The 21490-nt window shown below is 38.9% G+C and overlaps 5 protein-coding genes and 1 pseudogene across 8 annotated transcripts; 4 read left to right on the forward strand and 2 right to left on the reverse strand.

Annotated features, from left to right (window-relative positions):
• Positions 1–597: 597 nt before the first annotated feature.
• On the forward strand, positions 598–12519 carry LOC106656310 (transmembrane protein 268). Of its 3 annotated transcripts, none has more exons than XM_014377209.2 (6): positions 598–1053; positions 3228–3835; positions 3903–4283; positions 4612–4785; positions 8659–8929; positions 12411–12519. In XM_014377209.2, exons 2-6 carry the CDS (start codon positions 3239–3241, stop codon positions 12497–12499), a joined length of 1512 nt encoding a protein of 503 aa, XP_014232695.1. In that variant the 5' UTR covers positions 598–1053; positions 3228–3238; the 3' UTR covers positions 12500–12519. The 3 variants fall into 3 exon arrangements, with proteins under 3 accessions (XP_014232695.1, XP_014232698.1, XP_014232696.1); XM_014377210.2 differs by lacking the exon at positions 598–1053 and adding an exon at positions 2674–2735; XM_014377212.2 differs by lacking the exons at positions 8659–8929; positions 12411–12519 and adding an exon at positions 5972–8645.
• A 79-nt stretch (positions 12520–12598) lies between these two features.
• Positions 12599–13346, reverse strand: LOC106656077 (UPF0449 protein C19orf25 homolog). The gene is made up of 2 exons (XM_014376724.2): positions 13082–13346; positions 12599–12936 (listed from the first exon to the last, which is right to left on the reverse strand). Exons 1-2 carry the CDS (start codon positions 13209–13211, stop codon positions 12716–12718), a joined length of 351 nt encoding a protein of 116 aa, XP_014232210.1. The 5' UTR covers positions 13212–13346; the 3' UTR covers positions 12599–12715.
• A 136-nt stretch (positions 13347–13482) lies between these two features.
• On the forward strand, positions 13483–14446 carry LOC106656076 (trafficking protein particle complex subunit 3-like). The gene is made up of 2 exons (XM_014376723.2): positions 13483–13724; positions 13814–14446. The coding sequence occupies exons 1-2, from the start codon at positions 13686–13688 to the stop codon at positions 14309–14311; spliced, it is 537 nt and encodes a 178-aa protein (XP_014232209.1). The 5' UTR covers positions 13483–13685; the 3' UTR covers positions 14312–14446.
• Positions 14394–16194, reverse strand: LOC106656075 (exodeoxyribonuclease-like). 2 transcript variants are annotated; one of them, XM_023460155.1, is made up of 7 exons: positions 16029–16194; positions 15540–15944; positions 15339–15465; positions 15130–15273; positions 14922–15065; positions 14673–14853; positions 14394–14592 (listed from the first exon to the last, which is right to left on the reverse strand). In XM_023460155.1, the coding sequence occupies exons 1-7, from the start codon at positions 16056–16058 to the stop codon at positions 14475–14477; spliced, it is 1149 nt and encodes a 382-aa protein (XP_023315923.1). In that variant the 5' UTR covers positions 16059–16194; the 3' UTR covers positions 14394–14474. The 2 variants fall into 2 exon arrangements, with proteins under 2 accessions (XP_023315923.1, XP_014232208.1); XM_014376722.1 differs by having other exon boundaries at positions 16026–16194.
• Positions 16195–17067: 873 nt separating this feature from the next.
• On the forward strand, positions 17068–20580 carry LOC106655940. The gene has a single exon (XM_023460158.1). The coding sequence runs from the start codon at positions 17068–17070 to the stop codon at positions 20578–20580; it is 3513 nt and encodes a 1170-aa protein (XP_023315926.1).
• A 298-nt stretch (positions 20581–20878) lies between these two features.
• On the forward strand, positions 20879–21058 carry LOC111693940 (annotated as a pseudogene).
• The last annotated feature ends 432 nt before the right edge of the window (positions 21059–21490 follow it).

Below are 21490 nucleotides of genomic sequence, written 5' to 3' on the forward strand. Positions count from 1 at the left end.
GCCGCGCGAGAAAAGATTAGCATATAAAACGCGTATACGGCTTTCAAAAAATTGTCGCTTAATATAAATACGGAATGGAGAGCTTTGTAAGCGGCGTACGATCATCGTTTACCGCAGGCGAATAGAAGGAAAAACGAGAGGCTCGTTCGGCGAGGTAAATGTACAGGTATGTGTATAGGCAAATGAGTAGCGAGCGCGACTCCACCCTGCCCTCCTCCTCTGCTCCTCTCCTCGTTCGATCGTCTCTGCTGCTGCATGTGTTTGTACTTGGTAAGTGTGCATGCGGATGATGCGGTAAACGGTATGCGCGTGTATGTGTTTGTTCGTCGTCGTTCGCGCACACCTCGCAATAACATCAACGTGAGCAGCACGCTTATAATACGAGCACACGAGAGGCTCGCGACATGTCAGTCGTGGAGTGAGCGGCGTCCACTCTCCCGTATTATGTAGAGTTCGTGCGACTCACAGCACACACACAGACACACATACACCGATCTCTCTCGCCGCCGCCTGGCTTGGCTGGTTGGCTGCTCTCTGGCGCGGCGCGCGACAACAGCAGCAGCACCACCACAGCATAGCCAGGCTCGGCGCTCGGCAGTCGGCTCGGTTCGCGACTCGACTCGCGCGCACTGCCAGTGCCAGTTCGCTCGGAGCGGTGCAATAATAACACAACGTATATAGAGGTAGTCCTACACACGGTGCACGGATAGTGTGTCGTCGAGCCGAGCGCCGCGCATTATTATCGCGTATTACATACACGCGTACCTGCGCTGTATATATTAGCACGTTAGCTGCATGTCTATTTGACACACCGCTCGCACTGCTTGCTGCAACGACGACGACGACGACGAAGACGACGCCCTATCGTTTTATATTTTTTTTGCAAGAAATATAACAGGATAATCGGCCGCGCGCACACGTTACACAGGAGCTGGTCTGGTCATGAACAGACGATCGTCGATCGTCGCGACTCGACGCCCCTCAGCTCCGACCTTAATAATCGTCCTAGCATCTGCTGCAGTTCCACGCTCGACAAGTCCATCCACGCATCAGGTACATCATATTGATACACACGTAATATTATATCGTATTTGAACGCCCGCTTACGACATACTTTTATATATATAGAGAGAGAGAGAGAGAGTGAAGAGGATCATTATAGCCCGCATAAATATATAAACCTGTATGTTGTACGCACCTATACGTAGGCACCTTATATGCCATGTATTATACATTCACGTGAACATTTCGCGTATACACACATAACACACTCACACTCGTCGCGAGCTGTATATTATAATGTAACCGCGAGCAACAGCAGCAGCAGCAGCAGCACATCCTAGCATGGTCACGAGAAATGAGATTGTTATATTCGCACGTATATATAATATACCTATGTATTATGCGCGCGCGCTCGTTCGCCGTTCTTTTTTTTTTCCTTTTTTTTTCTTTTTCCTCGACTCCCACCTATTCGCGCATAGGTGTATAGTAGTAGTAGAGGTGCATACGTACCACGAGACTCGATAAATGCAACTCCACTATACACGCAGACACATGCAACACTCGTACCAATGCACTTGCTGCTGTTGCTGCTGCTGCGCGCCGAGCACAGTAGGTATCTATATTCTATCTCTATGTTCAATTGCCGGTATTACCTGTCGACGCATCATCATCGTCGTCGTCGTCGTCGTCGTCGTGCTCTCGATCATGGCTGTGTGCATGTGCAAAAAAATCATATTAACACGCGATCGTGAGTCACTTTGCGCGATTCGTATTATATATTATACTTTATAAGGTCGTATATTTACCTCTCGTTTATCCCGAAATTATTTACAAACGAACGACACGGTACAAACATACGTATGCATATCTTTTTATCGTATCTTTAATAAAAATTTCTAGAATCTTGTAGATCGACGCGTTTGCAGTGCGTGTACTGCTGTGAGTACGTGCGAATTTGTTGATTAAAAATTTTTTCTGCATCCCCGCATAGTCGCTGCACACGAAGTATAATTTACGTGCCGCTGCGCGCGGACTCGCGCGATGTTGTACACACACACACTCACACAATTCGCTTCTTAATTACACGGTTACGCGCGTATAGCAGTATAGCAGCGGCAACTATCGCTGTTAGATAGGTTTCTCGATCATCTCGCGTACATACACGCACATTCACCAACGCACTATGCGGTATAGAATATAATATTGCAGCGACTCCGATGTGTGCGTATATATACGCGCATTGTTTCGCATATAAAAAGGATAATATTCGCGCGATGCCATCCAGGCAAGAGTTTATATTCGCGAGTAATTGTCGTCGACTATATGTGACATTTGTATAAACATCGATCGTCGCATGGCGTCGTGTAGAATGGAAAAAAATCATAGTCAAAGCGCTGTACATTTGATATACGAACAGCACAATGTGTATGTAGCGATCGATCGATTACTGCCCGGCGCGTAGTATTCGCGGCATTATACGTATGCTCTATATATGACACTTTTACGACTTGATGCTCATTCATTTTGCAGCTATATACAGCTATAGCTATAGGAGTATACATAGTGCGAACGATATTAATACGCGCGCAAATAATTTTTGCGCTATCTCGCGCGGCTACAGGCACGAACGTCACATAAATAATATAATGTAGCATTATAACTTGCAGCACAGGCCAAGTCAAGACGTTCTTCTGGTACACATTGTCTCTCGATGTGCCGAGCGCTTTTTCAGGGTAACTTATTCGTTGTACTACATATTATATCGGGCTGCACGCACGATTTTACATACGCACAGTGCAGAAGACTCCTCTATGAGTACTGCAGCTACTTTGATCTAATTTTAGCTCAAGTCGCTTCTCGGTGTTTACTCGTATGCGCCGCGAACGCTAGTCGATTGGCCGATTCTCCGCGAGACATCTATCGTACTCACACCACACATGCATCTTGCTGTGTATATACGAAAGATAAATACTCTCTTTGTCCATTTCTATTGTGTTGCACGTTTAAAGGTCCGACTCGTCCATACACCTTTGTAATTTAATCACTATTATTCTTAAATATATCTAGGCGAGAAATCGAAAATCGTTTGTGACCGATGGTCAAGAATTTTTAAAAGCGCTGGATTTTTCGCTGGAAATATTTTTATATTTGCCAACAGTAGTCATATGTTTTTTACATCCTTTTTTTGCTTGCGCTAATAATTACTCGAATGTTGTATTTTTCAGATTAATCAAAAATGAGTCTGCCAGTAGCAGAAGACGCCACTGACAATGCGGCTGCCATACCTTTGGGTGTTCAACCCAAGCAAACAAGAGAATGGGTGAAATTCGACGAGGATTCACCCGGTGCCTCTTCCACGCCAAAGAAATCAGACCAATCAGACACAAGCATTCCAGCTCTAATCAAGCCAGATTCTGTAACGGTTGACATTACCAAGATAAACAGGTCTTTGGATACGAGTGAGAGTGAACACAAGAACGCTGAAAATCATAGTGGTGCTGCTGTGATATCAGCCAATTCGGTGCATGTGAATTTGGATCGATCAGGCCTTAATCGATCAATTACGAATGAGGTTCCAGAAGTTAATGTGCAGCCATCGGCTGCTGGTGTTTTTAATCCAAAAAGTGCCTCCTTAAAAACTATAGATTTAAGAGATGCTAATAATGGTAGAAGTAATGTCATTAATACTCCTATTGGTGTTATAAGGCAAGGCTTTGCCAATGGTGATACAATAGTTACGCTGCTACCAGTAAATACTAAATGGCCATGGATTACCCCTGCCAAGTTTCGTCCAGAACTTGTGCCCGAAGAGTTGATGGCACAAGGTTTAACAGTGAGTAGAAATTATTCATAATTAAGATACTTTTTCACAAGTCATGTGTTTGTTTAATCTTTTGCAGTTGACTGTAGAAGATTATGTTCAGATAATGGAATTGCTCACAAACGATGTTCGATTTAATGTGTATAATATTTGCTATAAGAGAATTTTGGTTGCTTGGATTTGTACAGCATTCGCAGTTCTGCTTGGCCTGTTGTTTTCCGGAGCCACAGGACTGCCCTTGTTCGGTTTGGGAGTTATGTGGCTGATAATGAATGCGGTGGCAATATTCGTGTGCATGTTCATAAAGATCAAGATCAATCAAAATCTTGAAAGATGCATGGCTCAAGTGAACAAACATCTGCTGAGACACAAAATACTGCTTGGCCTCGATGATAGAGGGAAAATATCGTGTCACAAAGTTAATTTATGTTTCATATATTTTGACACAACTGACTGCATTGTGAGTATCTTTAATCGCATTGAACGATCTTTCTCTTGCGATTAAAAGTCGAATGGATTCCGAGAGACTGCGTGAATGATCGTCGCATGCTTGCACTCGCTGAGATATTATTAATTTAGAGTTCTTATCGAAGCTTGTATCGTTTCGATATCTAGAACAGTCTCGGATAAAATCTCGCATCAAGCTTCTCAGCCCACGATCCTTTTTATTTACAACTGCCGGATAATAGTACAAAATAACTCGATAGAACTAGATAAATCGGCATCGCGTAACCGAGCTCAAGTACGAAGGATTATAATAATGTAATATAATGTCTCGTGATTTTCAGAAAAAATTGCAGGAAGTAATCGAGCGAGAGGAGCGCGACGGACGAATCATCGGCACCAACAGCGACGAGAGCTCGAGAGCCAAGCGACAACGCGAGCTGCAGCAGCGAATGGACATCGACGACAGTGACATCGTCATCCAAGGCTCGACGACGACCCGAGTCTCACGCAAACAGGTTTGTTGTGTTCAACTTGTGTATAAATAATTTTTTTTTTGTTTGAATGAACAAAATGACAATCGTGAAAATTTAGACACCCACGTAATTTATGCACACTCGATTTTTCAATTGTCACCTCGCTGATTTTCGCTGCTAACGTGGATGTTTATGCACAGTGCGCACGTTTAAAAATGAACATTTCTACTTGTCCATAATTGAATGTATAGAAAGTGCACTTCGCGTTCCAGCAAGTTATAAATCTCTCATTTTTACAGAAGATAAGAATTGAAGAATAAAAATGCTTTCAAATAACGTTCTCTGTTCTATATATAACTTGGCTCGATGAGCGAGTGATCGCGATTTTTCATTTCGATAAAAAAGTATAATTAAACTTTTATACGCAACAACGAAAGTAATTTGCATGGAATCTCGATAGTAATATACGATTCTCGCGTTGATACGTTACAAGAGCAAACTTGACGCTCTCGCATTATCACTTTCACCGCACAACTTTGCGAAAGAAAAGCTTTCGAGTTGGTTGACCGTGTACAAAATTGAAAAACCTCGCGGATCGATCGTTTTCATGAAAAAAAGAAAAAAGAAGAATTATTAATAACGCAGAATTACTCGCGTAAAACAACTTGTTTCACATTCGTGCGTGTTTTGCAATGTACAACATTTCGTCACAGTGCTCGGCTCGAGTCGCAATTAAAACGAGGATATAGATATTCATATTCTAAAACAGTGCGAATCATTGTGTGCATTGTACACGCACGTCCAAGCGACCGTAAAGATAAGCATTTTACAATACAAAAAATGTCTTATCGTTTTCCGTAGTTGTCGTTCAAAGGTCAAAAACATCTTTATTCTAATTTTGTTTTGTTGATCAATCAAAACGGAGTCTCGAGAGAAAAAAGCACGCACAACGAGTTATTTTGACATCGAGCGTGTCGTATATCAAAGAAAATCTCCCTTTGCAACAATGCAACATTTCTAGCGCGAAGCTCTTCTAAGAAACAATAATAATAATCACGATAACAAGAAATAGCACGAACCTTTCGTCACCGAGAAAAAAAGCACAGAAAAAAAGAAACGAACCCGTAGTTGAGTCGATACCGTGCAGTTGTTACAAAAAAAAAACAGCCTATATCGTATGTATGTCTATATATCATGTGTGCCTATATATTGAACAAACGCGCCGCAGAACAAGAGCAAGGAATTATTGTGCCGTTACACGCAACGCTGGGCCAAGGATTACCTGAGGCGCCGGCTGGACTGGACCCTGGTGGAGGAAGGCGGCAATCCGGCCGCCCTGGCCAGGCATCTAGGCTCGGCGCTCTGCCCGTGCCAGTACATCGAGGAGTGGCTGCGCTGCAAGACACCCACGGACGGCCTGTGCCCGCAGATGAGCCTCTACCTGCGCGATCGCGGCCTCTGATGCCGCGAGATACTGCATCCCGCACGCGTTGAATGAGATGCGCGGAAAGAAAGAGAGAGCTATACGGAGAGAGAGAGAGAGAGAGAGAGAGAGAGGCAGAGTTTTTTTAAGCGAGTACTTCTAACTTTTTCCCCCTACGAATCTTTTACGATCGAGAAGCGTGATAGCGTACGAGGAAAGCACAATTTGTAAATAAGTTAATTAGGTATAGGTACTTGAATATGTTTTATTTATAACTAGCTTTATTTATGGATTTACTGATTAATTCTGTATTCATTCCGTCGATTGTACATTGTCAATATTTTAGTCCCAGTTCAACTGGATGTACATTCTGAATTTTTGTATAGATTTTTTTTTACCTGTGCAGAGTGCACACAGCGGGCCGAAATCGATTTACGCGCCGCACACAAACCGTGCACGTGAATTCAAATATCTCGATCGAAAAATTAATTGTTCTGCAATTGGCTCGACGCTGATCGAAACAATCTGCATTATTCATTCGTTAATCGATCGGTCTGTATTTGATCAAGCGAGCGATAAAGTTTTATGAGTGCGAGGTGTGCTGTGGAATCAACGACGATATCCACGTGCTCGCCCTCTCGCAAGCTGTCTATATTTCCGCCTCTCTCTCTCTCTCTTTGACAAATACGAGATACATATAAATTCTTCGCAATTAATTTTTTTTTATCATTATGCAGTCGAATGCATACTCTAACAATTTATACGCTTGTTTATTTTGTTGGCGATCGATTGGTTGAACTTCTACTTGAGATTGTTATATTTGAAAACTTGATTGTTTAAATATCGCGTAGATATTTTTTTATTATATTACGAAATTGCTCATTGCGTTATTTTAATGTTACTGCAAATGTATTTCCACATATTTTTTTATTCTTTATCGACTAATTTAAAAAAAAACGAAAGATGAAGTTTTTATAAAGTACTTAAAACAAGTGCTACAGTCGTTTATTGCACTCGTTGCTCATATTTTCGATGTAAACACTTATAAGCGGTACTTAAAAATATAGTTATTAGACGTTAACGTTTAAGTATTAAGTTTGAGAGAAACTTTTATCATGTTAAGTTGGAAGAGTTATTAATCACATTTTTCTCGTACGTTGTACTTATCGACGAGCTGTAGATTTTTTTTCAAATTGTAAATCGAAATAATCATATAAGAAATTACTATTTAATTGATGATATGGCAAAAAAATTGTGTCAGTAAACATTGATAATAAATATAAACAGTAAAAGTTTTCCAAACGACGCTCGCGAGAGCCGAACGATGTTATTATCTGTTTGAGAAAGTAAATACGAGTTATAACATTCCGTCCATTCATGTTACGAAGTTGATTTTTCGAGGGATTATACAGTACATTACGATTTTGCATGCTTTACAAAAGTGTGTAACTGTTAAATGCTACGTGAAATAGTTTTCATGTTTGAAAAATCAATATTTTTCGTAAAAATTGATTAAAAGCGATTTAATTGCACATAACATGTTTTCACACAATCAAAATTAGTCATATGTTTTTGTAAATCTTGAAGCTTTGATCATGTTATCAAATATATTTTATTTATATTATATTTAAGATTATAATGATATGAGTAGAACACAGATGATGAAAATAAAGAATTTTTTTCCCCCATACAGTACATGTTATATACTTCTTTATTATATTAATTTTTATGTAGTTTCCCATTTGTAGTATTTTCCAATATACAACACCAATAGTGATGATAAGCAATGTAATTTTGTTTCTTTTCTTGTAACATAGTGCCATAAATGAGAAAAATTACCAATTAAAAGTAATTTGATAACTTTTTTCTGTAATATCACATTCGTAAACGAAACGAATATCGATTTTATTACAAGTGAACTATTGTCAATTTTTGATCAGTACGAAACTAAGCAGAAAATAATCATAATAATAATTAAATGGATTCAATTTTATCGAGGGACTCAAATCGCCTTATCGAATGCGTAATAATTGCAAGCTTATCTATATCCTCTGTGTACTGATCACTGAGAGTATAAAGGTAAAGTGTCAACGACATGATCGTGCGCTACCGTTGCTACATATTTTAACCGATTTTTGTGACCTTGATAAACCGGTCGAATGTTAGCGTGTCTGTGTGTGCACTGATTACAATTACGATCGAGCATTTGATTAATCTTAAAAAAAAACCAAAGAATCGTAATTGACGTTGTTGATGAAAAAAAAAAAAAAAAAATGTATATCTTTACGACTGTGGACGATTAAATCTTGTGAAATTGTTGTAACCATTCTTTGTACTTATCAAAAAATAAACAATCAATTATGAATTTATACAATTTTCAATCATCTTCATTAATTTGTAAATGAAAAAAGTAAAATAAAAAATGAAATCAAGTCACGTGAAAATTATCATGCGGTACATTGCACTGTCTTTTTTTCTGTGTGTCTGTGCAGGAGCGCGCGGAGATGCTGCTGCTGAGATACGCGTCGCGCTGGTCGCATCACTACGTGCGCCACCAGCTCGATCTGTCGATCGACTCGCAGGAGCGACTACATCGCAGGCTCAACAACGCGTCGTCCTCGGCGGCCAACAACGAGACACGAAACATGGCCAACAACAGCTCGATGGCGACGCAGGTGACTACGGCGACGGCCCCGCGCCACTGCATCAGCGCGCGCTGTCCCTGCCAATTCATCGAGGAACACCTCAAGTACAAGCCCAAAGGCAAGTCATCCAAAATTACTGCTATTATCGATTTTTTCAAAATGCCCGACTTTCGATAGTTTCCGAGTATATTTATTATATATAAATTATTTATTATTATTATATATACTGTGCTTGCGTCCAGAAAATTTTTTATGTATTTTACGATCTTGATTATCACGAGAACGCACAACTGCAAAATTGTATATTGTACCTTTGAAGCATCATTGTTATACAAACTTTTGTGAGCATCTTAAGATTAAGTGACGTAGCTTCTTAAAAAACAAAAAGTATAACGAGTTTATGATCATTCACAAATTTTCAATTATGAATGGGATTTTAAATTATTTGTACGTACATATTCAGTCATTTGTTGTTATTTTTTTTTATTTTATCAAATAAAATCAAGACTGCTTGTTGCTAGAATGATAGTTTTCACGCACGCTTTGAATTAGTTAAAAGTCTCGACAGAGCAAAGACCAAATATTTTCGAAACTATTGTAGTATTGGATACCTATTAAATTGGGTCTATTCGTGTTTCAATTATAAATATTCACAATCTATACGTGGGTGCTTATTAATATATACATATTTATATTAATTCTTGTTATTACGATATTTACTTAGTGTTTTGGACACTATTTTATAAATTCAAAGAAGCTAAAAATCAAAGTTTTTATAAATTTATACAAATATAACATATATATATTTTATATAAAAAATATTATAATTAGATAAATTATTATGTGTAACAGTATTGGTTTGAAATTATTAGTTATAAATTGTAGCGATATAATTTTCACGTTAAATAGTTTTCTTTTTTACGTTGTGGTTGATATTTTTTTTTGCAACGCCATTTATGAACCAGTGATTTGTTTGTATTTTAAAGAATTAAACATAATTTTGTGATTTGAATACCATTCCCAGGCAAAATTTCGACTATCTTACTTAAAAAATATGAGAATATCCAATTAATTAATTAGTTAAGGTGCAAAGTAAAATGTGAGTAGTTATGCTATGACGAAATGTTGAGTTAAAAGTTTGACCGTGACAAATCTACAGTTTTAAAAAAATGATACAAATAGCTAATTATGTATGATACGTATAATAAAGTTTGTCATTTCGCAGTCAAATTTTCAATTCAACATTGCTCATTATAGCCTTCTACATAGACGATAAAAACATGACGTTACAATAAGCTTGTTAATGAATCTTCGAGCGACAGCTTTCACCATGACTCGTCGATCAATGAATATTTTACATGATCTATATTTTGTAATTAAAAAATGTTCGAACATAGAATTGTTGAAATTTATTGCAACGACGCTATGGTGACGAAACTAGCACAAGTAACCTACCCCAGTAACACGAGACTTGAAAGGCACAACTAATTGAATTAATCATGCTTCACAGACTGATTTCTGAGTAGATAAGTCTTTTATCCATAGTGACATATGATACAGCTACAACGTGTTTTTATCCCTACACGTGACTAGTCGCGAAAAAATAGTTACTGATCGTCGATTATTGAATGGACGATTAAAAATTGTTCTTGAAGTCGACTTATACAATAATGAGTGCGTTTAGTTTAATTTGCTTATTACGAATTTAAACGAGTCGTGATGGACTTGCCGCTGCGGAGATTCATTATAATTGTATTGAGACCTAAGATGCGGAAGTAAGATGATTACATCATAAAACGTGTACGACAGATGCTATGGTGCATCTTTAATTTTTTGTCAGTGATGAATGATAGAAAAATTTCAACTAAATATTATCAATCTGTTGTAAACAACCGTTCGATTTCTTTGCTTGGCTAGTTCTAACAAACTGCACCAGCTTCTAATTTTCTTCAAAAAAAAAAATATTTCAATTAATCTTATTATTAATTATTTTATTTTTATTTTTTTAACGAAACAAAACTACTTGAAATAGTATGTAGAAAAAATTTTTTATAAATATGTAAAAAATTGGTATTGAAAAAAATGTATGTTTTAATGATGGGTTCATTTTATATGTTCACAATAATATTTTATGTATAGATTTAGTTTGTGGTACTAATACTTAAACCTACTAACGTGGAAAGTTTTACACGTAATTTTAATAGTAGAATTATGAATTTTCAGAATTACTTAAAGTTTTTTTTAATGCTTATACTTTTATGAAAAAAATATCAGATTCTGAAAGAAATACATTAAAAACCATCATATTTTATCAAAGATTTGAAAGGAAAAGAATAACTTGGAGCAGCATACTCTTGAATCGATACTTTGCACACCAAATCGGAGTTTTGCGCGTTAGTGAGGTACGAATATCTCAACTTTTTGTGTATATCATGTAATCTTAATAAACTTGAGTACAAAGAAAACATATGGTAAAATAAAATTTCAATACGAGCATTGCCAATAATCAAAATAAATTGCATTAAAAGTTATTTTTAACAAACTTCTGTATTGAAAACATCCTTCCATTATAAATTAAAAATAATTATCGAAAATCAAAAAATAAATCGACAATAAGATTTTTAAATACACCAAATTTAAATCTATCAAGTGGATTTTTCGAAAATTAATAATTTACAATGAATACTGCTACAATAATAGGATTGTTCTTTATCTTCAAAAAAATGATTGTTTAAAGTAACCGTTTTGATAGCATTTAGTAGCCATGATTAAAAATACTTTTTTTGAATGAAAGTTTACACTGTACAGTGATTTAACAAAAAAATTACATTCTCATCTAACATTTATTAAAAATTAACGTCTGTTGAAATATTTTAAAGATTGCTTTTGTACTTATCTATTAAGATTATAAAGAATTTTTGTCAGTACATTATAGACAAGGGTTGAGATCAACAAGATATCAACTGTGAATATTTTTAGATGCTTATATAGTATTTAAAGTACTTAGCTTTTGTAAACAAATTTTTTTTTTGAGATTTTATCAATGTATTTGCTTAAAAATTAGCTCAGTTATGTATACAATATATTTGTGATTAATTTACAAAAGTCACTGTATTACTCAATTCCATTATTGAATATCCTTTTCTAAATTCCTTTGATCATAGATTCAGAACTTTATTTCAGTGGATCTTTCTCCGCAACAAATAAAAATGTAAGTTATTTGTTTCATAGAGTGGAACTTCACAATTAAATATATATAATTTAATGGTGAGATGGAAAACAATGTTTCAAAAATCATTTAGCACTTCTATCTATGGACATATCTTCTCATTTTTGAAACTGTTCCTATTTTTATACTATATAACTAACATGTGATGGCACATAGCTGGACAAAAAAGGTGGCACGACTTTCACTATTCTTCCATCTACACTCTCTGAATGTATGAATGATAATGATTTGTTGAACACAAGTTAATACATTAAGGTACAAATAAAAAGTTTTAAAATAATTTTATACAGGAGGTAGTTATATCTCCAATTATGTAGTTATAATACATAATTAATTGATTATTGATTAATAAATGTTTAAAATTTTGCAGGGTATCCTCCAGGCTTCACTTGGTGTGCTTATTTAACAGAACCAGCTGTGCGGAATGATTTAACATCATATTATGATTATGCTCGTTGATTTTAATTATACAATTTTAACATCGGTTTGAAAAAATTAATGATGAAAATAAATTTTATGAATGTTTAAAAAGTATGAAATTTATTATAAATTCACACCTTATTTTATACATTTATTTATGTTTAATATATAATTTATGTACATTCTTTATATTTACATAACTTTTACCAGCAATTTGGATTGGATTTATAACATTGAAACTAATTTATATAATTATTATTGAATTAAAGCTGCTTGTGCCTGATTTTTGATATCCTTTGTTAATTTCATCATATCTTCTATGTCAGCTAATAATAATTTCTCATGTTCGCTCAACGAAAGTTTTAATACTTTTAATTTTTTAATAATATCAAGGTAGGTCTTGACTCTTTCATAAGAGCTACTTGATTTTCCAAAATCATTCTGTGACGATTCATTAAGACTAGAATCTGCATAATCTGTTGAAAAATAAAATTTTGATCATATTAATCATGATTCAAATAATGAAAATTTAAAAATAAATAAATATCAATAGGTATAATTAACTATTTAAGTCAATTATTAGTTTCAAAATAATAATATTTATTAATATTACACAATTACCTTTGGCAAAAAGCTTAAAAGCGACATCATCACAATTTTCTGCATTGTTTAAATCTTCCAGTATTTGCCTGGTATCCGGGGGTTTCGGCCTTGGTGGTAGATCATTCACTTTATTTTTACTAGAAAACATTGCTTTTGCTTTATCTAAATGTTTTATTTTTCATTAATTGACGTTCTCACGAGGTTAGGTATAAGTTTTAACGTCAAACATTCAGAAATACGATCGTATGGGTATCAATATGTCACTGAACTGAACACTACTTCGTATGAGCATTGAGCGCCCGCAAGTCAGATTCCTATATATCCACGCGCCTATATCTACCATATTTTTAATTTATCGAGTGAACTGCTCAAGCTGCATAAACACGCCTCCAATTCCGTGCGATGAAAAGTCAAAACAGTTTGAATCAATTCATACATCAGGCTATGTGTCTGTGTGTGTGAGAGTCTGTCAGTGGTTTATCGGTTTTTATTGTTTCGGGGTTACGTTCATATTAATAATAAAAGTACTATTTGCAGTTTTTTAACATAATAGACAGATGTACAATTAAACATTCCAAGGCTAATTTTGTACTATAACTTCGCAATACAAATAGTTGACATCATGTCTAGAAATGTAATAAAACTAGATGCAAAAAAAGTTGTAAGTTTTCTCGTTTGTCCTGTGTTTGAATATAATTATATCTGTAACTACATTTTATAATTTGAATGTATTATCATTTTATTTTTCAGAATTCTGAACTTTTTACATTAACGTACGGAGCTCTTGTGTCTCAATTATTAAAAGATTATGAAAATGTAGAGGATGTGAATAAGCAATTAGAAAGAATGGGATACAACATGGGTATTCGATTAATAGAAGATTTTTTGGCACGTACTGGATCTGGAAGGTGTTATGATTTCAAGGACACCGCAGAAAAGATCCAAAGTGGATTCAAAATATTTTTAGGAATCACTCCGAGCATAACTAATTGGAGTGTTGCTGGTGACGAGTTCAGTTTGTGTTTTGAAACAAATCCTATGTCTGAATTTGTAGAATTACCAGATCATTGTTTGAGCTTGAAATATTGTAATTTATTACCAGGAGTATTGAGGGGTGCTTGTGAAATGGTACAAATGGAAATAGCTTCTTGGTTTGTGCAAGATCAGTTAAAAAATGATAGTGTCACTGAACTAAGAGTTAAATTTATCAAACGATTAGAAGATGCTATACCAGCTGGTGAAGATTAGAATTAAATAAATTTGTTGAAATTATTTTTAGAACTTATGAATTAGTTATATGTTGTAGTCACAAAAATGATTCAAGATAAACTGTAACGGAAATAGTAATTTTATATTGAATATCAAATTATTACAAAAGAAAAACCTTTTTATTTAATTCTCGCATGAATATTCACAATTTACCATAAAAAATAACAGGGCAATGGTCACTACCATAGACTTTGTCTCTGTTGACTATGTCACATATTTTATTTTTCATTCTTTCTGAAACCAAGTAGTAATCCAATCTCCTGGAAGTCAATAAATTTAAGTGGGATGAGTTTATATGAATTGTTTTAAGTTAAAATTCAGATAGTGATGAAATATTTACCATCCAACATTTTTTGCTCTAGCATTATTAAAGTAAGCCCAAAATGTGTATGCATCAGTTTTATCAGGATATAGAAGCCTGAAACTGTCAACAAATCCAGATTCTAAAAAGTCAGTCATATCGTCACGTTCTTCTTTAGTAAAACCAGCATTTTTTGTGTTAGTTTTAGGGTTTTTTAAATCTGTAAATGTTAGATTTTAATGCGTAAATTAATCGTTTTAAAAATAATGATTAAACATTTCTTTGTACCAATTTCATGATGAGCAACATTCATATCTCCACAAATAATAACTGGTTTTTTTTTGTCGAGTTCTTGAACATGCTTTTTAAAAGCTTGATTCCATTCCAAACGTTTAGGAAGTGTCTTCAACTTTTGACCAGCATTTGGTACATCTGTAATAAAATATTTTAATCATATGCTTACTTTATAAGAATAAGGATGAACCAAAGAACTTACAAACATTGATTAAATAAAATGTATCAAATTCAGCAGTAATTAATCTTCCCTCTATATCAAACTCTGGATTTTTTAAACCATTTGAAACTTTAATAGGTTCTTTTTTAGAGTATAAAGCCAATCCGCAATAACCAGCTTTTTTGCCTTAAAAAAATAAAATTTTTTTTATAATATTTCTGAGGAAAATCTATGTAATTATTTATGCTTACTATCAACAAAATAACGGTGGTAGCCTTTGAGCTTTGCTTCATTGGGAATATCTTTTAAATTGCATTTTGTTTCTTGTAGAGCAATTATGTCTGCATCTTCTTTTACTAAATATTCTATCCCTTTTTTCTGAATTCATAATTTTGTTTTATTATTATTAAAATTCAAATCCTATGAAAATTTTAAGAGAGTCCCAAATTTACCTTTATCACAGCTCGAATGCCAGCAACATTCCATGAACAAATTTTGAAATTTGCCTTCTCACCATCGGCATTTTCTTTATGACACTCATAATCAATGTCATTAAGATTTGTTTCTGCTTTATTTGTAGTTGTTTGAGACTTATCATTTGCCTGAGGTGCTTTGTCAGTAATTTTGGCCTCAACTTTCTCATTTTTCTTAGCTCCATTTTTTTCCTTAGAATTGTCATTCTTTTCTACTTCAGTGCTTGAATTATTGACATTTACATTTTGATCATGGTTCGTTGATTCAGGAAGTTTTTGCTTTTTTTTAACAGGTTCTTCAATTTCAATTTCATGTTCACTTTTTTCATTAACACGCTTTTTCTTCGATTTCCCTTCTTCTTCATTTCTTTCTGCTGCCTTTGCCTGAAGAAACACAAATAAATAAATCAATTAAAAACTCATGTACATTTTTTTCTTTACAAAAGTGAAAAACGATATAAATACAACTTTGGGAGGACGTCCTCGTTTAGGTGGCATTTTTTCCCGATGTTTCAGACGGATGAACTTTTTTGAAAAGTTCTCAACACGTTTTAGTCTAAATATAATGATTAATCATCTGAGATTCTTAGCAAAGTAAGGAGTCGTTACACTTCTGCTTTGTTGTGTTGATGAATACCGACATTTTCGCGGCAAATGAATGCTTTATAACTTGCCGGAGTCCTGCGCGCGCATTCGTGACCCAGTCGAGACAGACTTTGTCAAAAGCAAAAAATTATTTTACTGATGTAAAAATTAAATAATATCCTATCGTGAAAGCCATATATACAGTTAGCTAAATCAACATTTTTACTTCCCTTCGTTAGTTATGAAAAATTCAAGGAGTGCATGGAAAATTCAAGTATGCGTGCACGCGTAGCGATTACACTGCTTCAACAATTTCAATAATTTAAAATGTAACTTTTTTTATTAAAGAAGTAGGCTTAAAGCTGAAAAAGGAATAAATGCTTAAAAAGATATATGAACCATAGCAATTTCGTGTCTTTAATGCGAGAAAGTTTATATCGTACCATTAGGTGACGAGCTACCGCTCGAACGTTGAGCATACAATTTATATCATAGGTTTTTAATTTAAGAAATATATATATCAAATTCATGGCTGAATAACAGCAGCTGATGCTGTACAGCAGACGTGTGTAGTGTGTACAGCAAGAAACAAGCAGCCGGAGAGAGGCCCATACGCTCGCCGTCGCCGAGCTTCGGATTCCACCGCTAGAGGTCATAATTCAATCCAAACGTAAAAAATTAAAGTTCTGTAGTTAAATGTGACTAAAAACTTAGCAGCAGCATCGCTTCTCGGCCTTTTGGCTAAGATCAAAGTGTAGCGTCTATTAATCGACTAGATTAATCGGACCCGGTCGGGTGCGATTCTAGTCGATCAAACCTATATATACGCTCTCAGCGGAACGAACCGTGACTTTTACGTCACGTGCTCTTGTAATTAAGCAACTTGTTATCCCTTGGACGCTGCAGCTTTGGTCTGGCCCGAATGGCAGTAGAACCACAGCAGAAGGTGGTGTTGGAGGGTGGAGTGTTTACACTCCTCCTGCCCGTGAGCGAGGACGAGCGGTTAGTCTGCCCGGCCTGCCCTGCGCGCCGTGGATACTCCGGTAATTCGAAGATAGAAAATCTTCTTCGGCATCACAAGGAATGCCATGCTGATGCCGCGGTCGTCTTTCAGTGCTGGGGATGCGGTTATACCGCACCTCCCGATAAGCGTTACCCTCGTAGAGAGGTAACGAAGCACTGTGGCGACTGCCTGCCGGAGTTCCATGGTGTGCGGGCGGGTCTGGCGGACGCTGCTCGACGAGCTGGGATTCGTGGGGAGCTTCGGGGTGATCTATCGCCGGCTGAGCGACACAACAACGGTCGCAGGGTTGCTGCTGAGCGTGCTCGCACGCCATCTCCAGCACCAACCCAGAGCGGAGAAGTTAGCCTTGTGCCAGACGGTGACGCGGTCGCGTCGCCGCGGCGCGAGGTTGTATCTCCGCCAGCGCACGGGGGCTGGCCCCCAGCGCAACAGCCGGTGATAGTGAGTCCCCGGAGCTTACCCGCGTTTCCTAGCTCTTCCTCGGGAGCGGGCATGGAGCCCGATCCACCGCCTTCCCCCCCTTCCCCCGATGCCCCTATACCCGATCCGACTTGTCCCGCCCGGCTGCTCTCAGCGGCCGAGGACCCTGTCAGTCAACCAGCGGTGAGGCGGCGAGCGAATCCGGAGGGTGCCCGGCGACCGAATCCTGAGCGCAATGCGCAGAGGGAATTGGTCGCTGAGTTGCGCGCCATTACTTCCTCAGACCAGCTTGAGGAGGTCATGGGTCGGGTCAATACCTTTTTGGCCCGGCTCACCCGGAGACGCGAGCCAGCCCCGCGCCGTCAGCGTAATGTCCCCCCAAGACCGGTCGATCGGACTACTGAAGCCAAGAGGCTCCAGCGGCTCTATCGTCTTAATAAGAAGAGGGCAGCCCAGCAGATTCTCGCAGGTCCCAATCGGGCCTGCGAAGTCAATATAGCAAATACTGAGCGATTCTTTACGAATCTGGCTGCCCATAGAGTCGGTGGAGAGGAATGGCCGAACGTGTTCGATCGACCTGGTCCAACCCCGGAAAGCACTGAACATCTGTGCAGGCCCATTGAGATCGGTGAAGTACATGCGTGCCTCGGAAGACGGGCGAATTCTTCGCCCGGTCCAGACGGGGTTACGTACGCCGATCTCAAGAGGGCCGATCCGGGGTCCCGTGTGCTGGCTGCGTTGTTTGACGCGGTTTGGCGCACGGAAGGGGTCCCCTCTTGTTGGAGTGAGTCGAACACCATACTCCTCTACAAGAAGGGTGACCCGGGCGACATTGGCAATTGGCGTCCGATATCCCTCGCGGATACGGTGCCAAAGCTATTCGCGGCGGTTTTGGCGGACAGGGTCAAGGAATGGGCCGTGACCAATGCTGTTTACAGCAAATCCCAAAAGGGTTTCTTGCAGTTCGAGGGTTGCTTCGAACACAATTTCATCTTGCAGGAAATCCTGAGGGAAGCCAAGGACCGGAAGAGAGAGGTAGTGGTGGCTTGGTTGGATTTAAGCAATGCTTTTCCATCCCTGCCCCATTCCTCGATCTTTCGGGCCCTTGAGGGTCACGGCATGCCATTGAAGGTGAGGAACGTCATCTCCTCCCTTTATGCGGACATGAGGACGAGGGTACAGGTGGCTAGCGGTAGCACAGATCCCATCCACATCCGCTCTGGAGTTCGTCAGGGGTGCCCGTTGAGCCCGGATGTGTTTAACCTGACCCTTGAGGTCGTGCTTCGATGCATGGCCAATACAGGGGAGGGTTACACATTCGGTGACGTGCGCTTTAACAACTTTGCGTACGCCGACGATATGGCACTCGTCTGTGACTCCATGGGTGGTATGCGGAGGCTGCTGGAGGCAGCTGAATTGGGAGCGACAGCTGTTGGACTACAATTTAATGTAGCAAAATGTGCGACTCTCCACATCGTGGATGGTCAGGTCCAACGGTCCTCGCTCTCAATTCAGGGACAGCCGATCCCAGTGCAAGACGCCGCCGACGCCTATGAACATCTAGGCATCCCTACAGGTTACCAGGTGAAACAAACACCCGTTAACACCATACGGGGCCTTCTCGACGATGCACATTCCATCCATACTTCCCTGCTTGCCCCATGGCAGAAGCTGGACGCGGTTAGCACCTTTTTGCTTCCGCGTCTAGACTTCATAATGCAGGGAGGTAAAGTCGAGAAGGGGTACCTGAGCGAGGCAGACAAAATCCTAAAGAGACTAGCCCGACAATGGCTAAGTCTTCCCCAGAGGGCCAGTGCGGAACTGATCTTCCTCCCTCCGTCACAGGGGGGTGGAGGTTTGATCCCGCTGGCCGATCTATACGATGTATTCACCGTGGCTCACGCATACAGAATTCTGTATTGCGCTGATGCCGCGGTGAGCAACTTAGCAAAAATGTTGCTGGGGAAGACCGTCACGGAGAGGATTCAGAGGCAGGCCACGAACACCGACATGGCCGCCTACCTCTCCAGTGACCCTGGGATGCCTCGCTCCAGCGCTCGGACTTCGTTCTGGGCGCAGGTACGCGCTTCAGTCGCAAGACTTCATAAAAAGCTTGGACTGAAGTGGAGATGGTGCTCCGATCAGGAGACGTTTCATCTGGACTGTGGGGACGGTGCAGCGTTCTCTGTCTCGCCAGGCCAAAAACATCAGGCCTCGGCAATGCTGCGGAAGTGCCTGGTTGAGCACTATGCGGGATCACTACTTGCCAAAAAAGACCAAGGCAAGAGTTTCGAGGTCCTCCGGAAGTCAAAGGTGTCCAATCACTTTCTCCGGAGTGGCAGGAATACCCGCTTCTGCGACTGGCGCTTTATCCATCGCGCTAGACTCAATGTCCTCCCTGTCAATTCAACCTTGCGTTGGCTGACGGGGGCGGACAAGAGATGTCGCAGATGCGGGGCTCCATCCGAAACGCTCCCGCATGTGCTCAACCATTGCACTGTACATTCAGCGGCAAGACAGAGACGGCACAACAACGTCCAGGATCGGCTTGTAAAAGCATGTGCTCGCAACCCCTGCCCGATCCGCGTGAACCACTCCGTTCAGGGAGTCCACGGCACGCTGGCGACTTTGAGACCTGATATCGTCCTTAGGGACGAGATCCATCGCCGCATCCACATCGTCGATGTATGTATCCCCTTCGAGAATCGGCTAGTGGCTTTTACTGAGGCCCGTGAGGAAAAGCGTACAAAGTATGCCGCCCTAGCCGAACAGCTCCGGGGCCAGGGATACACGGTCGATGTGGATGCCTTTGTCGTGGGCGCCTTGGGCGGATGGGACGGTCGCAATGAGGCTGTCCTGAATCGTCTCGGAGTAAGCAGTCGCTATGCTGCGATGATGAGACGATTCATGGTGAGCGACACGATCCGGTGGGGACGTGATATATATGTAGAACATTTGTCGGGGGAACGGCAATATAGACAGGCCCAGTGATCGCTATTTACTGTTATTGTGTTGTCCTGTCCAATGTATAGCAACTTGTATTATTAGTTTATGTTGTGGTGTCTTTTTGCCAAATTCTAGTCAGACCTAGTCATCGTGGTGTCTTGTGAAGTCCTGTGTACATGTAATTTAGTGTATATTGGTATATGTTCACATTTTTATATTTCTTTTTTATTTGTGCCCGTGCTTGTCCATCTATGTTTGTTTGTTTATTAGCAACAGAGGTCGACATATGAAAATAATCATGCCCTATTGGAGGGCATGAGGGCACTAGATTCGTTCTAGAATCAAGTCTTTTTTAAAATCAGCCAACCCTCTGTTCTTATTAGCTTGATATCTAATACGAAGTCTATATGACTTCTAGCATATCGAACTGATTTTTGAAACTCGGCATGGCGCCTGGGGCTTGCTCCGGCCTTGCCACGGGTCTTCTCTGCATTGCAGTACCGCAGAGTTAGGCCCAATAATCTCAATACAAACATAATTAACAGCTCTAGAAACTGTATTAAACACAGGACTTTTCGAACTGTGTAAATAATTTACACCGGCGTCCGAAAAAAGTCGAAAAATCGACCGCACGACGTCAACATCGACTATGCGCTTATACGTGTTCTTTAAACAAGTAAATGCCTGGTAATTATGTCGGGTGATGTCTATGAAAGGTACATTTGAACAGTCTTTTTATAGATATTCACGAAGTCGTCACTTTACCCAAGAATTGATTTGCTTGGTGGCATAACCGCGCGCCCGTATATACTCTACGTATTAAAGTTTATTAATACACGTGCTTGCAAATTAGTTCTCACTTTAGTCAACAAATAAATAAATAATATTACAATAAAACCCAAATACTCCTCTTTCCAAATATTAAATAATACATTACACTTACGAATGCGCGAAG

This window comes from Trichogramma pretiosum, unplaced genomic scaffold (assembly GCF_000599845.2).
Source record: "Trichogramma pretiosum strain Unisexual culture from Peru unplaced genomic scaffold, Tpre_2.0 scaffold40, whole genome shotgun sequence".
NCBI lineage: Eukaryota > Metazoa > Arthropoda > Insecta > Hymenoptera > Trichogrammatidae > Trichogramma > Trichogramma pretiosum.

What these genes read in the sequence shown, in the direction of transcription:
- LOC106656310 (XM_014377209.2), top strand. Translation starts at nt 3,239, where the DNA reads ATGAGTCTGCCAGTAGCAGAAGACGCCACTGACAATGCGGCTGCCATA. An exon ending in TTGACACAACTGACTGCATT is followed by an intron (nt 4,284 to 4,611) that starts GTGAGTATCTTT and finishes CGTGATTTTCAG; the next exon opens with AAAAAATTGCAGGAAGTAAT. An exon ending in CCCGAGTCTCACGCAAACAG is followed by an intron (nt 4,786 to 8,658) that starts GTTTGTTGTGTT and finishes GTGTCTGTGCAG; the next exon opens with GAGCGCGCGGAGATGCTGCT.
- LOC106656077 (XM_014376724.2), bottom strand. Translation starts at nt 13,211, where the DNA reads ATGTTTTCTAGTAAAAATAAAGTGAATGATCTACCACCAAGGCCGAAA. An exon ending in TTTTAAGCTTTTTGCCAAAG is followed by an intron (nt 12,937 to 13,081) that starts GTAATTGTGTAA and finishes ATTTTTCAACAG; the next exon opens with ATTATGCAGATTCTAGTCTT.
- LOC106656076 (XM_014376723.2), top strand. Translation starts at nt 13,686, where the DNA reads ATGTCTAGAAATGTAATAAAACTAGATGCAAAAAAAGTT. An exon ending in AACTAGATGCAAAAAAAGTT is followed by an intron (nt 13,725 to 13,813) that starts GTAAGTTTTCTC and finishes TTTATTTTTCAG; the next exon opens with AATTCTGAACTTTTTACATT.
- LOC106656075 (XM_014376722.1), bottom strand. Translation starts at nt 16,058, where the DNA reads ATGCCACCTAAACGAGGACGTCCTCCCAAAGTT. An exon ending in GAGGACGTCCTCCCAAAGTT is followed by an intron (nt 15,945 to 16,025) that starts GTATTTATATCG and finishes GTGTTTCTTCAG; the next exon opens with GCAAAGGCAGCAGAAAGAAA. An exon ending in CCACCGTTATTTTGTTGATA is followed by an intron (nt 15,274 to 15,338) that starts GTAAGCATAAAT and finishes TATTTTTTTAAG; the next exon opens with GCAAAAAAGCTGGTTATTGC.
- LOC106655940 (XM_023460158.1), top strand. Translation starts at nt 17,068, where the DNA reads ATGGCAGTAGAACCACAGCAGAAGGTGGTGTTGGAGGGTGGAGTGTTT.